The following is a 17,603-nucleotide window of genomic DNA, read 5'->3' as shown; positions in this document are numbered from 1 at the left end:
CCCACCGTCAGGCAGCCCCACCGTCAGGCAGCCCCACCGTCAGGCAGCCCCACCGTCAGGCAGCCCCAGCGTCAGGCAGCCCCACCGTCAGGCAGCCCCAGCGTCAGGCAGCCCCAGCGTCAGGCAGCCCCACCGTCAGGCAGCCCCAGCGTCAGGCAGCCCCACCGTCAGGCAGCCCCAGCGTCAGGCAGCCCCACCGTCAGGCAGCCCCACCGTCAGGCAGTCCCAGCGTCAGTCAGCCCCGGCCAGCTGCTCCTCCTCCCTCCATTTGCAGGCTGCGCTCAGGTTACAGAGCCGCTATGGAGCTGCTGAGGGGGTGAGGGACAGGTCACCAGAAGGCAGCACAATGCCGCACATGCCCTGCTGCTGATCGGGGCACTGCCATGAAGTTAGGGGCTGGCACGGAGGCGGTGAGGGGCTGCTTTGTGCGTCTATGAAGTGGCCCATGTGAGGCAGTACAGTGCCAGGCAGTCTCCAGACTCCGGGACTGTGGAGTTGTCCATTTCCCCGCCTGGCTGCTGCCCCCTCCGGCTGTTCTAGATGCTCCTCGGGGCATCCTGGCTGTGCACCTCCAAGGGACCACAGAAGCCATCCAAGGGGGAAGAGGAGGAGAGGAGACAGGGAGGCAGGAGAGACGGGGCAGACATGGACGAGTCCTCGCTGCTGGATCTGCTGGAGTGCTCCGTGTGCCTGGAGCGGCTGGACACCACTGCCCGGGTACTGCCGTGCCAGCACACCTTCTGCCGCCGCTGCCTGCAGAGCATTGTCAGCTCCCGGAACGAGCTCCGCTGCCCGGAGTGCCGCATCCTGGTGGAGTGCGGGGTGGATGATTTACCGGCCAATATCCTGCTGGTCCGGCTTCTGGATGGGATCCGGCAGAGACCCCGGAATAGCCCCACGGGGAGCCCCACTGCTGGCGGGCACCACTGTGCTGGCAGCAACAACAGCAACAACCACAGCCCGGGATGTGCTGCCACCGGAGGGACCTCCAACCTGAGGGACCTGGCTGCTGCCAGCCACAATGCCATCCTGCTAGCCAAGGTATGTGCCAGTGGCTCACGTGTCACTGATGTGCTGTGTGGCACCACATGCTGCCTGTGCCAGGTGTTCTACTACTGTGCCAGTCTGCAGATTCATGTATCACTGGGGGCACAATGCCATGGTGTCACCCTAATACAGGGGCAGATCTACACATGGCATTCAGGACTCCTCTGCCAGGTGAAATCAGGAGCTCATGATCTCATTCACTATGGTGCGGTGCCATCTACCAGCTGTGAGTGGCACCCATCTGTGGACTAGGAATGACTAATAGACTAGGGGGCTGTGGCTATCATATTCTGGGTCACTAGTAGTCCCAGCATGCCAGTGGGTGGTGGATGTGGGATGTCCAGGCTTGTGCCCCCTGGTGGCACTGGGCACATAACTGATCACATGTATGGCCCAGAGAGCAGCCCCTGGACCTTCCATTATGGCCGGCATGTACATCGCCCAGGCTGGCAATCCAGGAGAGATGATTTACCCTGCCATTATTACATCACATTATTAACCCTGTCCTGCCAGGAGACTCTGATATGTCTCACAGCTTACATACAGGGCAGAAGTAATGGCTGATGGCTGTATTCTGCAGACCAGGCGCTGGCTTCTGCTTGGGCAGTGATTTTTTTTTTACCTGTATTTTATGTTTTTTGTTATATCACATGGACGGACATGCTGTTATGGAAATGAGGAGGCTTGTCAGCGCCACGGTGGTCGTTGTTGGGGGCTGTAGCCAGAGCTCGCTGTCCGCCTGGGTCACTGGAAGCCCCTACGGATACATCTCCTTACTTATCTGACCGTCGGCCCATATAATATGTCCATAAAGTTTCACGGTACATTTTTATGGGAACTGTCACCTGAACTGTCACGTACAGAACTGACGCTATAGGGGTTTCCTGTCATTACTGAGAACATGGGAACTGTTATACAAGGAGCTCCTGATAAAGGGGAGATGGAAGGGACAGGACGAGCCATACAACTTGTGCTTGAAGTATGTGCTGTTCCCATTCCGTCACTTCTAACGTCAGTATCTCAGCAGGGGCCGTGGGTAGGTGGGCTCACAGCACACATGGGGGGTGCAGTGTGATGAGGCCATATACTGTTAGGGTATGTTTCCACGTTCAGGAAACGCTGCGTTGAGCCGCAGCGGCAAACACGCAGCGTCCAGATGTTACAGCATAGTGGAGGGGATTTCATGAAAAAGACGCATGCGGCATACCCACAAAAACGCACATGCGGCGCTTCTTTTAAGAACGCAGCATGTCCTTACATTGTAGAAAAAACGCAAGGACAGCGCAGGTGACCTGCCAGTGACCTCAGGTGCAGATTTGGTCAGGATTTTACCTGCATAAAATCCTGACGCAATCCTGATGCAATCCTGAACGTGGACACATACCCTTATTGCTGCTCCGTCTTTGAACTACCATGCCTTATGCCACTTCTGCAGACCTTGCCCTTTAAGTAGGTTCTCATGATAGAAATCTCTACTAGCTAAAGCTTTGCATCTGATTGGCCAACGTTAAAGGGGTCTACCCTGGTGAGGGGCGGCCGATAACTGCAGATCTGAAGGATGCTACTAATGACTTATGCAGTGAGTGCTAAGCTTTTATTTGCTGTAGTTTTTTTGTTCCCAAGATTTTTTAAACTAATTTGCCATATTTGAACATACCTAAAGGCAGCCATACACTTTCATTAGCAGCTGGCTGACAGCTGTTCTTCTTGACCTACCGTACTTATGCATGCTTACTAGGGCGAGCACTAAATGTCCACCAATCACTAAATATTTAATGACTAGCTGTTGTTTAAAGGTAATCTGTCACCAGGTTTTTGCTACTCATCTGAGAGTAGAATAATGTAGAGACTGAGACCCTGATTCCAACAATGTATCACTTAGGCTACGTTCACATTTGCGTTGTTGGGCGCAGCGTCGTCGACGCAACCCACAACGCATATACACAATGCTGCCTTTTTTGACGCATGCGTTGACATAAAATAGTAATGTTCATGAATTTTGGCGCAGGGAAAACGTCCTCCGCGCCCTGTCTGGTGCGTCAAATTGACGCATGCGTCGTAAAACGCAATACAACGCTTACCAGCGCATGTCAATGTGCCCCCCATGTTAAAGATAGGGGCGCATGACGCATGCATCGCTATGCGTCGACGACGCTGCGCCCAACAACGCAAATGTGAACGTAGCCTTACTGAGCTGCTTGCTGTTATTTTTAAACACTCCATCTTCTCTGCTGCAAACCTACCAGATATCCAAATGTCTGTATAAACCTGCCCACATCACTGATTGGCAACTTTCTGCCCATATACAGTGTACACATAAAGCTGCCAATCAGAAATGAGTTTACTAGTCCTATAATGACCATCTCCTGCTGATAAATCTGCGATTTTATCCAAACTACAGTAAGCAGCCCAGTATGTGACTCATTCCTGGAATCAGGGTCTCTGTCTCTACATTATGCTGCTCACAGATTAGGTGGCAAAACCTGGTGACAGATTCCCTTTAAAAGCCTGTTTACACAGACCGATCCCACTAAACGATGCGCACTGAACAATCTGTAATAGATCGCTCAGCGTGCATAAACCGCCATTGTTCTTGGTAGCAAAAGTTATATTTACACAGAACGATATGTTGCCAAAAACGATGATTTTAAAACTAGACTAAAAATAATGTCACCCGATGAACAACAGATTTGCTTGTCGTCAGGTGATTGTCGGCCTGTTTACACGGCAAGATTACTGTGAAACGAGCGTTCTTAAAAAGCTTGTTCACAATAATCTCAGTGTAAATGCACTTTATGTTACTGCCAAACACCTCTGAGAACAAAAAGCTTTAAAAATCCATAGCTGCCATTTTGGGAGAGTTAGAACAAGCCTGTCACCTTAGATGGTCCATACTGGTGGGTTATCTGTCGCTTTCGCTGGGCAGAACAGCCTTTACCCTGCAGTTTTGATATCGATGGTTTGACGTTTTTTAGAGCCCAAAACTATGATGCATCCAAAAAGAGCACTAGAATATATGCTTTTTCATCTTTTATTTTGTTTCATTTATGGATCACAAAATCATTCATTTTTAGGACCTTTTTCAAATTAACCTTTGATTTTAAACAAATGACATTTTTGCTTGACCTGTCTTCAGGCTGCTCAGTAACACCAGCCAATATTCCATTCGCCTAAGGCTACGTTCACATTTGCGTTGTGCGCCGCTGCGTCGGCGACGCAACGCACAACGCAAATAAAAACGCACCAAACCGCACGCAAAAACGCTGCGTTTTGCGACGCATGCGTCCTTTTTTGCCGAAATTTGGACGCAAAAAAAATGCAACTTGTTGCGTTGTCTGCGCCCATCGCTTGCGGCAAAAAAAACGCATGCGTCGCACAACGCAGCACAACGCATGTCCATGCGCCCCCCATGTTAAATATAGGGGCGCATGACGCTGCGTCGGGAATTGCTAATGTGAACGTAGCCTAAGACTTGCGCCCTGGGAAGTGCCCAGCGGTACTCTGTTTGTAAATTTGGGAAAGATTACAATAAACGTTTATTGGAATCTCGGTGATTGTGAAGCATTTTTAATACATACTAAACAAATAGAATATTAACGTTGTACGGATTGTAGACCGCCCTTTCACCCTCTATGACTACTGTATACTATTGTTTGATTGCTGGTGACATTACTGACTTTATTAGAACAATCAGTGATGTAACTTGTAGCTCAAGAGGATCCAATGACAAATCTCAAGAAGGACCTCCAACTATCACCGACATGAATATTGTTCTTCTTATATGTGTCAGTGGGACGAGTTGGTCCCGACTAGGCTCCAAGGCCCAAGTGCAACTTCACGTCCTGTACCCACTATTGTTATTCCCCTAAGAACAATGCTAGAATGATCTATGCCTATATAATGAGACATGCTAGAATGATAATATATCCTTAGTGATCTGTTTTCTGGTGACTCCAGCTCTCTTACAGCTTCTTGTCAGTGGAATGCTCTACAACTTAAAGGGCTTGTCCATTTACTTTGGAAAGGGTAAAATATTAGATTCCTGGAGGTTTAACTGGTATCTCCACAGCCCATTGAACCAGCTAATTGGTGGAGATTAGACATTGATGGCCTTTCTTTTGTGTATAATAAGGGGCCGACAATGGTAGATCGCGCTGTAAGAACATCGGCCCATGATGCTAATCAGCAGATGTACAGTATGATCAAAACGCTCTTTCATTGTGTGATTGGATCTTTTATGCCGCCACTTTACAGGGGAGGTGCTGCCTAAGGGTACCGTCACACTATACCATTTCGATCGCTACGACGGTACGATTCGTGACGTTCCAGCGATATCGTTACGATATCGCTGTGTCTGACACGCAGCAGCGATCAGGGATCCTGCTGAGAATCGTACGTCGTAGCAGATCGTTTAGAACTTTCTTTCATCGCTGGATCTCCCGCTGTCATCGCTAGATCGGTGTGTGTGACACCGATCTAGCGATGCGATCCAGCGATGCATTCGCTTGTAACCAGGGTAAACATCGGGTAACTAAGCGCAGGACCGCGCTTAGTAACCCGATGTTTACCCTGGTTACAAGCGTAAAACTAAAAAAACAACAAACAGCACATACTTACATTCTGGTGTCCGTCAGGTCCCTTGCCGTCTGCTTCCCGCACTGTGACTGCCGGACGTAAAGTGAAAGCAGAGCACAGCGGCTGTGCTTTCACTTTCACTTTACGGCCGGCAGTCAGTGAGTGCAGGAAGCAGACGGCAAGGGACCTGACGGACACCAGAATGTAAGTATGTGCTGTTTGTTTTTTTTTAGTTTTACGCTTGTAACCAGGGTAAACATCGGGTTACTAAGCGCGGTCCTGCGCTTAGTTACCCGATGTTTACCCTGGTTACCCAGGGACCTCGGCATCGTTGGTCGCTGGAGAGCTGTCTCTGTGACAGCTCCCCAGCGACCACACTACGATTTACCTATGATCACGGCCAGGTCATATCGCTGGTCGTGATCGTAGGTAAATCGTATAGTGTGACGGTACCCTAAGACACGCATGCTCCATGGGAACAGAACAACTGCATTAACGATCCTTCTGTCACCATATACTTTGTGTTGGCCAATGTGATTGAATGCCAGTTGACCGGTATATAGTCGATTACAGCTCATTTATGGCGCATATTAGAGGGCACTAGTTGGATTTTGGGTATACATAGCTCAACAAAGATACTAAACTCTCCATCTTAAATTGAGTGTAAATCTAACTAACAGCAGTAGTAGTACAGTCATGGCCAAAATTTTTGAGAATGATACCAAAATTATATTTTCACATGATCTGCTGCCCTCTGGTTTTTATCAATGTTTGTCTGATGTTTATCACATACAGAAATTTAATTGCAATCATATTATGAGCACCAATAGGTTATGTTGACAGTTAGAATGAGTTAATGCAGCAAGTCAATATTTGCAGTGTTGCCCCTTCTTCTTGAAGACCTCTGCAATTCTCCCTGGCATGCTCTCAATCAACTTCTGGACCAAATCCTGACTGATAGCAGTCCATTCTTGCATAATCAATGCTTGCATTTTGCGAGAATTACTTGGTTTTTGTTTGTCCACCCGTCTCTTGATGATTGACCACAAGTTCTCAATGGGATTAAGATCTGGGGAGTTTCCAGGCCATGGACCCAAAATCTCTGTTTTGTTCCATGAGCCATTTAGTTATCACCTTTGCTTTATGGCAAGGTGCTCCATCATGCTGGAAAAGGCATTGTTGGGCGCCAAACTGCTCTTGGACGGTTGGGAGAAGTTGCTCTTGGAGGACATTCTGGTACCATTCTTTATTCATGGCTGTGTTTTTAGGCAAGACTGTGAGTGAGCCGATTCCCTTGGCTGAGAAGCAACCCCACACATGAATGGTTTCAGGATGCTTTACAGTTGGCATGAGACAAGACTGGTGGTAGCGCTCACCTCTTCTTCTCCGAATAAGCTGTTTTCCAGATGACCCAAACAATCGAAAAGGGGATTCATCAGAGAAAATGACTTTGCCCCAGTCCTCAGCAGTCCACTCCCTGTACCTTTTGCAGAATATCAGTCGGTCCCTGATGTTTTTTCTGGAGAGAAGTGGCTTCTTTGCTGCCCTCCTTGAAACCAGGCCTTGCTCAAAGAGTCTCCACCTCACAGTGCGTGCAGAAGCACTCACACCAGCCTGCTGCCATTCCTGAGCAAGCTCGGCACTGCTGGTAGTCCGATCCCGCAGCTGAAACAGTTTTAAGATACGGTCCTGGCGCTTGCTGGTCTTTCTTGGGCGCCCTGGAGCCTTTTTGACAACAATGGAAGCTCTCTCCTTGAAGTTCTTGATGATGCGATAGATTGTTGACTGAGGTGCAATCTTCGTAGCTGCGATACTCTTCCCTGTTAGGCCATTTTTGTGCAGTGCAATGATGGCTGCATGTGTTTCTTTAGATAACCATGGTTAATTGAAGAGAAACAATGATACCAAGCACCAGCCTCCTTTTAAAGTGTCCAGTGATGTCATTCTTACTTAATCATGACTGATTGATCGCCAGCCCTGTCCTCATCAACACCCACACCTGTGTTAATGGATCAATCAATAAAACGATGTTAGCTGCTCCTTTTAAGGCAGGACTGCAATGATGTTGAAATGTGTTTTGGGGGTTAAAGTTCATTTTCTGGGCAAATATTGACTTTGCAAGTACAGTAATTGCTGTTAAGCTGATCACTCTGACATTCCGGAGTATATGCAAATTGCCATTAGAAAAAATGAAGCAGTAGACTTTGGAAAAATTAATATTTGTCTCATTCTCAAAATTTTTGTCCATGACTGTATAGTACCTGGAGCCATGCCATGCACCTGAACACATGCAGTAAAATACGTGAGAACACCAACGGCTGGGATAATTTTGTCCCTACAGCTGCCTGTTCTTTACTACATTTCAGATGAAATGAGGGATGTATTATGCGTGCAGTGTAATCCAATGCCAGCAATACTAAAGACACCAAGAACTATTCATTGTGCTGTATATTATAATATACTGAGAATTGTATGAGTATGGGACATTAATGTTGCTTTATGTAACTGGCTATACATTTATATAAAAGAAATACACACAATATACATTGTCCTGTTTGTTATGTAACTCACTATGTCCAACAGTTACCATACTGCTATGCCAGGGGGCACAAGTGCAAAGGACACCATGTAGTCTCTTTCTTTGTATCCGTTCAGGAGGAACACAGCCCTGATACCCCCGTATCATCTCTAAACTCTTTAAAGGCCAGTATTTGCCAATATCGGGCATCGCCTGTCCTATTGGAATATCTATAATGAATGCAGGATGACTGTGTATAGTGAACCTCACAGAATTTGCATTTCTGTGCTGTTGCCTGATCTTCTCCATATCGCTGTTAAAGGGAATTTGTCTGCAGCTTTTTGCTATTTAATCTGAGCACAGCATATTATAGAGCAAATGAGCCTGATTCCAGGGATGTGTCACTTATTAGGATAACATAGTAACATAGTAACATAGTTAGTAAGGTCGAAAAAAGACATTTGTCCATCCAGTTCAGCCTATATTCCATCATAATAAATCCCCAGATCTACGTCCTTCTACAGAACCTAATAATTGTATGATACAATATTGTACTGCTCCAGGAAGACATCCAGGCCTCTCTTGAACCCCTCGACTGAGTTCGCCATCACCACCTCCTCAGGCAAGCAATTCCAGATTCTCACTGCCCTAACAGTAAAGAATCCTCTTCTATGTTGGTGGAAAAACCTTCTCTCCTCCAGACGCAAAGAATGCCCCCTTGTGCCCGTCACCTTCCTTGGTATAAACAGATCCTCAGCGAGATATTTGTATTGTCCCCTTATATACTTATACATGGTTATTAGATCGCCCCTCAGTCGTCTTTTTTCTAGACTAAATAATCCTAATTTCGCTAATCTATGTGGGTATTGTAGTTCTCCCATCCCCTTTATTAATTTTGTTGCCCTCCTTTGTACTCTCTCTAGTTCCATTATATCCTTCCTGAGCACCGGTGCCCAAAACTGGACACAGTACTCCATGTGCGGTCTAACTAGGGATTTGTACAGAGGCAGTATAATGCTCTCATCATGTGTATCCAGACCTCTTTTAATGCACCCCATGATCCTGTTTGCCTTGGCAGCTGCTGCCTGGCACTGGCTGCTCCAGGTAAGTTTATCATTAACTAGGATCCCCAAGTCTTTCTCCCTGTCAGATTTACCCAGTGGTTTCCCGTTCAGTGTGTAATGGTGATATTGATTCCCTCTTCCCATGTGTATAACCTTACATTTATCATTGTTAAACCTCATCTGCCACCTTTCAGCCCAAGTTTCCAACTTATCCAGATCCATCTGTAGCAGAATACTATCTTCTCTTGTATTAACTGCTTTACATAGTTTTGTATCATCTGCAAATATCGATATTTTACTGTGTAAACCTTCTACCAGATCATTAATGAATATGTTGAAGAGAACAGGTCCCAATACTGACCCCTGCGGTACCCCACTGGTCACAGCGACCCAGTTAGAGACTATACCATTTATAACCACCCTCTGCTTTCTATCACTAAGCCAGTTACTAACCCATTTACACACATTTTCCCCCAGACCAAGCATTCTCATTTTGTGTACCAACCTCTTGTGTGGCACGGTATCAAACGCTTTGGAAAAATCGAGATATACCACGTCCAATGACTCACCGTGGTCCAGCCTATAGCTTACCTCTTCATAAAAACTGATTAGATTGGTTTGACAGGAGCGATTTCTCATAAACCCATGCTGATATGGAGTTAAACAGTTATTCTCATTGAGATAATCCAGAATAACATCCCTCAGAAACCCTTCAAATATTTTACCAACAATAGAGGTTAGACTTACTGGCCTATAATTTCCAGGTTCACTTTTAGAGCCCTTTTTGAATATTGGCACCACATTTGCTATGCGCCAGTCCTGCGGAACAGACCCTGTCGCTATAGAGTCACTAAAAATAAGAAATAATGGTTTATCTATTATTGTAGTGTATTGTAGTGTTATTGTAGTATTGATGTGTTGTAGTTTAAATACAATCAGTGTTTTATTATCAGGAGATTATCACTGCCTGACTAGGTCTCATGCAAGCCAGTCCAGCTAATTTGTATTACCCTGCCCCACCAATGATTGTCAGTTTGTTGACAGTGTACAGAGGAGGCTGTTAATCAGGAGTGATGTCGGGGTTGCACACAAAGCAGCATTCTGACCTTTTCTACATTTTAATAACAGAGAAAAAAGGGATTCTATCAAAAATACACCAAGCAATCCAGTATGTGATACATCACTGGGATCAGGGTCTATCATGCTACTCTTAGATTACATAGCAAAAAACTGCTAACAGATTCCCTTTAAATAAGCAGCCCTACATGCGGGAAAGGTCACCTTTTAGGTTGCAGGTAATGGATAGTATATGTCATTTTCTTTTTTCTGTCTTTTGCTTGATTCAGAGGATTCTTAAGAAGTTTTAAAACCTGTGTTGTCGAATAATCTAATGAAAAACATCCACACATCCATTGAGTCATAGGATGAATATCCAGATAGCCTGGTATCAGATCACATTACCGCAAGAAGAGCCAGAGTTCTCGCTAAAAGGCCAATGCAGATCATTCATCAACTATTCCTTGTTCATGCCGCCAGACCGTGCAAACTCTCCAGGCTACTACAGATGATTGGAGCTCAGCATTTTCCTAAGAGGAAATTGAGTCTGAGTAGTCAATCCCCTTTGGAAAATATTCATAAAGATCTAGGTCACTTTGAAGCCTTTCATCGTTGTGAGGAGGACTGTACTATCGTCCTGCTGCCATTCAGAAGAGAAGGGTTAATGCTTCATATACGTATGTCAGAAGGATGTAGGGTTAACACATTTATTAGTGAACACTAGTGAGTATGGCACTGATTCTCTGCATGTGCATCTTCACGTCTAGAAATTGTGGATATAACTGTTTTCCTTAACCCCTTTCTGACATGGGACGTACTATCCCGTCGAGGTGGGGTGGGCCCCCATGACCACGGACGGGATAGTACGTCCAGCGCAATCGGCGGCGCTCACGGGGGGAGCGCCGCCGATCGCGGCCGGGTGTCAGCTGTTTATCGCAGCTGACATCCGGCACTATGTGCCAGGAGCGGTCACGGACCGCCCCCGGCACATTAACCCCTGGCACACCGCGATCAAAGATGATCGCGATGTGCCGGCGGTATAGGGAAGCTTCCCGCAGGGAGGGGGCTCCCTGCGGGCTTCCCTGAGCCCCCCGCAGCAACGATATGTGATCGCGTTGCTGCGAGGGTCTCACCTCCCTCCCTGCTTCCTCCAGCCCCGGATCCAAGATGGCCGCGGATCCGGGTCCTGCAGGGAGGGAGGTGGCTTCACAGAGCCTGCTCAGAGCAGGCACTGTGAAGGCTGCAGCGCTGCATGTCAGATCAGTGATCTGACAGAGTGCTGTGCACACTGTCAGATCACTGATCTGTGATGTCCCCCCCTGGGACAATGTAAAAAAGTTAAAAAAAATTTTTCAAAATGTGTAAAAAAAAAAAATAAAAAAAAATATTAAATACATTTCTTTATCTAAATAAAAAAAAAAACAATAAAAGTACACATATTTAGTATCGCCGCGTCCGTAACGGCCCGACCTATAAAATTGGCCCACTAGTTAACCCCTTCAGTAAACACCGTAAGAAAAAAAAAAAAAAAAAAAAACGAGGCAAAAAACAACGTTTTATTATCATACCGCCGAACAAAAAGTGGAATAACACGCGATCAAAAAGACAGATATAAATAACCATGATACCGCTGAAAGCGTCATCTTGTCCCGCAAAAAACGAGCCACCACACATCATCATCAGCAAAAAAAAAAAAGTTATAGTCCTGAGAATAAAGCGATGCAAAAATAAATATTTTTTCTATAAAATAGTTTTTATCGTATAAAAGCGCCAAAACATAAAAAAATGATATAAATGAGGTGTCGCTGTAATCGTACTGACCCGAAGAATAAAACTGCTTTATCAATTTTACCAAACGCGGAACGGTATAAACGCCTCCCCCAAAAGAAATTCATGAATAGCTGGTTTTTGGTCATTCTGCCTCGCAAAAATCGGAATAAACAGCGATCAAAAAATGTAACGTGCCCGAAAATGTTACCAATAAAAACGTCAACTCGTCCCGCAAAAAACAAGACCTCACATGACTCTGTGAACCAAAATATGGAAAAATTATAGCTCTCAAAATGTGGTAACGCAAAAAATATTTTTTGCAATAAAAAGCGTCTTTCAGTGTGTGACGGCTGCCAATCATAAAAATCCGCTAAAAAACCCGCTATAAAAGTAAATCAAACCCCCCTTCATCACCCCCTTAGTTAGGGAAAAATTAAAAAAATGTATTTATTTCCATTTTTCCATTAGGGCCAGGGTTAGGGCTAGGGTTAGGGTTTGGGCTAGGGCTAGGGTTAAGGCTACAGTTAGGGTTGGGGCTAAAGTTAGGGTTAGGGCTATGGTTAGGGCTAAAGTTAGGGTTAGGGCTATGGTTAGGGCTAGGGTTAGGGCTACAGTTTGGGTTGGGGCTAAAGTTAGGGTTGGGGCTAGGGTTAAGGCTACAGTTAGGGTTGGGGCTAAAGTTACGGTTAGGGTTTAGATTACATTTACAGTTGGGAATAGGGTTGGGATTAGGGTTAGGGGTGTGTCAGGGTTAGAGGTGTGGTTAGGGTTACTGTTGGGATTAGGGTTAGGGGTGTGTTTGGATTAGGGTTTCAGTTATAATTGGGGGGTTTCCACTGTTTAGGCACATCAGGGGCTCTCCAAACGCGACATGGCGTCCGATCTCAATTCCAGCCAATTCTGCGTTGAAAAAGTAAAACAGTGCTCCTTCCCTTCCGAGCTCTCCCGTGTGCCCAAACAGGGGTTTACCCCAACATATGGGGTATCAGCGTACTCAGGACAAATAGGACAACAACTTTTGGGGTCCAATTTCTCCTGTTACCCTTGGGAAAATACAAAACTGGGGGCTAAAAAATAATTTTTGTGGGAAAAAAAAAGATTTTTTTATTTTCACGGCTCTGCGTTATAAACTGTAGTGAAACACTTGGGGGTTCAAAGTTCTCACAACACATCTAGATAAGTTCCATGGGGGTCTAGTTTCCAATATGGGGTCACTTGTGGGGGGTTTCTACTGTTTAGGTACATTAGGGGTTCTGCAAACGCAATGTGACGCCTGCAGACCATTCCATCTGTCTGCATTCCAAACGGCACTCCTTCCCTTCCGAGCCCTCCCATGCGCCCAAACGGTGGTTCCCCCCAACATATGGGGTATCAGCGTACTCAGGACAAATTGGACAACAACTTTTGGGGTCAAATTTCTCCTCTTACCCTCGGGAAAATACAAAACTGGGGGCTAAAAAATAATTTTTGGGGGAAAGATTTTTTTTTTTCAATTTTCACGGCTCTGCGTTACAAACTGTAGTGAAACACTTGGGGGTTCAAAACTCTCACAACACATCTAGATGAGTTCCTTAGGGGTCTAGTTTCCAAAATGGTGTCAATTGTGGGGGGTTTCTACTGTTTCGGTACATTAGGGGCTCTGCAAATGTAATGTGACACCTGCAGACCATTCCATCTAAGCCTGCATTCCAAATGGAGCTCCTTCCCTTCCGAGCCCTCCCATGCGCCAAAACAGTGGTTCCCCCCCACATATGGGGTATCAGCGCACTCAGAACAAATTGGACAACAAATTTTGGGGTCCACTTTCTCCTGTTACCCTTGGGAAAATAATAAACTGGGGGCTAAAAAAATAATTTTTGTGGGAAAAATTTTTTGTTTTATTTTTACGGCTCTGCATTATAAACTTCTGTGAAGCACTTGGTGGGTCAAAGTGTTCACCACACATCTAGATAAGTTCCTTAGGGGGTGTACTTTCCAAAATGGTGTCACTTGTGGGGGGTTTCAATGTTTAGGCACATCAGTGGCTCTCCAAATGCAACATGGCGTCCCATCTCAATTCCTGTCAATTTTGCATTGAAAAGTCAAACGGCGCTCCTTCCCTTCCGAGCTCTCCCATCCGCCCAAACAGTGGTTTACCCCCACATATGGGGTATCAGCGTACTCAGGACAAATTGTATAACAACTTTTGGGGTCCAATTTCTTCTCTTACCCTTGGGAAAATAAAACATTGGGGGCGGAAATTTAATTTTTGTGAAAAAATATGATTTTTTATTTTTACGGTTCTACATTATAAACTTCTGTGATGCACTTGGTGGGTCAAAGTGCTCACCACACATCTAGATAAGTTCCTTAAGGGGTCTCCTTTCCAAAATGGTGTCACTTGTGGGGGGTTTCAATGTTTAGGCACATCAGGGGCTCTCCAAACGAAACATGGCGTCCCATCTCAATTCCAGTCAATTTTGTATTGAAAAGTCAAATGGCGCTCCTTCGCTTCCGAGCTCTGCCATGCGCCCAAACAGTGGTTTACCCCCACATGTGGGGTATTGTCGTGCTCAGGACAAATTGTACAACAATGTTTGGGGTCTATTTTCTCCTGTTACCCTTGGTAAAATTATACAAATTGGAGCTGAATTAAATTTTTTGTGAAAAAAAGTTAAATGTTCATTTTTATTTAAACATTCAAAAAATTCCTGTGAAGCACCAGAAGGGTTAATAAACTTCTTGAATATGGTTTTGAGCACCTTGAGGGGTGTAGTTTTTAGAATGGTGTCACACTTGGGTATTTTCTATCATATAGACCCCTCAAAATGACTTCAAATGAGATGTGGTCCCTAAAATAAAATGGTGTTGTAGAAATGAGAAATTGCTGGTCAACTTTTAACCCTTATAACTCCCTAACAAAAAAAAATTTTGGTTCCAAAATTGTGCTGATGTAAAGTAGACATGTGGGAAATGTTACTTATTAAGTATTTTGTGTGACATATCTCTGTGATTTAATTGCATAAAAATTCAAAGTTGGAAAATTGCGAAATTTTCATAATTTTCGCCAAATTTCCGTTTTTTTTCACAAATAAACGCAGGTACTATCAAAGAATTTTTACCATTGTCATGAAGTACAATATGTCACGAGAAAACAATGTCAGAATCACTGGGATCCGTTGAAGCGTTCCAGAGTTATAACCTCACAAAGGGACAGTGGTCAGAATTGTAAAAATTGGCCCGGTCATTAACGTGCAAACCACCCTTGGGGATAAAGGGGTTAAAGGGAATCTGTCACCACTTTTGAGCTATGTAACCTACTATTAAGGGCATACAGGTTATAAATGGCTGAAAAAAAGTCCTACCTGTGTCTAATATCAGATGTGTTGTTGAGAAATCCGCTTTTATCACTTTATGTAAATGAGTTAATCCAGACTCTGGGGCGGTTGGTGCCTGCCTGGAAGATAACTCTGCGTCCGTACTTCATTATCATGTGAATCGCCTCCCATAGCGTAACTGTGTGCCTGTGACGTTGAGTTTCTGTCCTATAATCTGACGCCTGTGCAGTCCCAGTGCCTTTGTTCCACTTCAGTATTCCGCCCTTCTCAGGACATTGGCTTCACGTTCCTAGTGCACAAGTGCCGACGAAGCACTGGTACTTCCACTCCCAGCATTCTCCGGTGTACAGAATCATCGGGAGCAGAAGTACCGGTGACTCGCCGGCACGATAATGAAGTACGGAGGCAGATTTATCTCTAGGCACCATCCGCCCCAGAGTCAGGAAGAGGGCGTTTATATGAAGTGATAAAAGATGATTTATCAACAACACATCTGATATGAGACACACTGGGAGTACTGTTCTCAGCCGTCTATAACCTGTATGCCCATATTAATAGGTTACATAGCTCCGTCTCTAACCTGTATGCTCATATTAATAGTTTACATAGCTCTCTCTATAACCTTTATGCCCATATTAATAAGTTACATAGCTCTGTCTATAACCTGTATGCACATATTAATAGTTTACATAGCTCCGTCTATAACCTTCTATGACCATATTAATAGGTTATATAGCTCCGTCTATAACCTGTATGCACATATTAATAGGTTACATAGCTCTGTCTGTAACCTGTATGCCCATATTAATAGGTTACATAGCTCCGTCTATAACCTGTATGCACATATTAATAGGTTACATAGCTCTGTCTATAACCTGTATGCCCATATTAATAGGTTACATAGATCCGTCTATAACCTGTATGCCAATATTAATAGGTTACATAGCTCTGTCTATAACCTATATGCCTATGCCCATATTAATAGGTTACATAGCTCCGTCTATAACCTATATACACATATTAATAGGTTACATAGCTCCGTCTATAACCTGTATGTCCATATTAATAGGTTACATAGCTCCGTCTATAACCTATATACACATATTAATAGGTTACATAGATCCGTCTATAACCTGTATGTCCTTATTAATAGGTTACATAGCTCCGTCTATAACCTGTATGTCCATATTAATAGGTTACATAGCTCCGTCTATAACCTGTATGCCCATATAAATAGGTTACATAGCTCCGTCTATAACCTGTATGTCCATATTAATAGGTTACATAGCTCTGTCTATAACCTGACATCTGATGACATCTGAGTGCAGTCCAATTTCAGAATGGAGAAGATGGATCACACTATGATCACATGCTGATCTGACTGTAATTAGCATAATCTGCCCGATTTCTCTTGGAGGAGAGAATGTATGCTCGTCAGCACGTTACCTAGACATGATGTGCAGAGTGACATCACATAGCTGACCATGTAATGCATTCACTGTTAGTAAATGAAAGTATCTTGCTTACTGTAATGTTGGTTTGCGTTATTGATCAAGGTGGTTACTGAATTGTCAAAGCTTCATTGAGGATATAGATTGCCCTAAATTCAAGATTAGAATTCTCCTTTCTATTGCTTATGTAAAGTACACACCGGTAAAATCAATAGCGTCTGGCATTGAAGGGGAAGTCTGGACAACTTACAGGCCCATTCATGCTGTTCATTATTAGAAGTCATTTAAGCCGGTGTTGTCCCAGTTTTTCCATGGAGTGGGCTGCTTTCTCGCACAATGCAGGTGACCCCTACTGATTTAAATGGAGCTTATCCCTTCAGCTTTTCCTTATAAATACATATTTTACATTGAGTGCAAATTGTTCTGTATTTTGTGCACTTTGCATGGCGGCGTTCGGACCAGTGACTGTGCACACTGGTGTATTATTCTAGCTCCAGCTGTAAGGCTGATGGATGGTGATAAGTCCTGGCATACAAGGATTTCTGGAAGGAAAGTACAATCCAGCCCATGATCAACTTTTTAAGATTTGCCTTTACAGACTGCAGTTGGTGAGTGTGCCCAGAAACAGGAATGGCCCTGCTGTTCTAAAAACTGTCGATTACCCAAATTGTTCCATAAAGACAACCCTTCGCCGTCTGCCCCATATGGCCGGTTCATCACGCTCCCTCCATGGGATGGAACGGAGGCGCTATCTAATGCAATGGCCACACATTTTGGATGGACCTGGGGCAAATAGGACCTGCAA

At 44.7% G+C, this 17,603-nt stretch overlaps 1 protein-coding gene across 2 annotated transcripts in view; it reads left to right on the top strand.

Moving 5' to 3' along the window:
- The first annotated feature begins 221 nt into the window (after positions 1 to 221).
- The window catches only part of SH3RF3 (SH3 domain containing ring finger 3), a 778,505-nt gene continuing 761,123 nt past the window's right edge, over positions 222 to 17,603 (top strand). The window contains exon 1 of one of the 2 annotated variants that reach the window (XM_069757545.1): positions 222 to 1,041. In XM_069757545.1, coding sequence (XP_069613646.1) covers positions 541 to 1,041 — 501 coding nt within the window. In that variant the 5' untranslated portion in view covers positions 222 to 540. The remainder of the gene's footprint in view (positions 1,042 to 17,603) is intronic. The other variant, XM_069757544.1, reaches the window with a different exon arrangement.

This window comes from Ranitomeya imitator, chromosome 3 (assembly GCF_032444005.1).
Source record: "Ranitomeya imitator isolate aRanImi1 chromosome 3, aRanImi1.pri, whole genome shotgun sequence".
NCBI classification, from domain to species: domain Eukaryota; kingdom Metazoa; phylum Chordata; class Amphibia; order Anura; family Dendrobatidae; genus Ranitomeya; species Ranitomeya imitator.
Note: the sequence above shows the minus strand (reverse complement) of the source record. Positions and strands in the feature narration are given on the sequence as shown.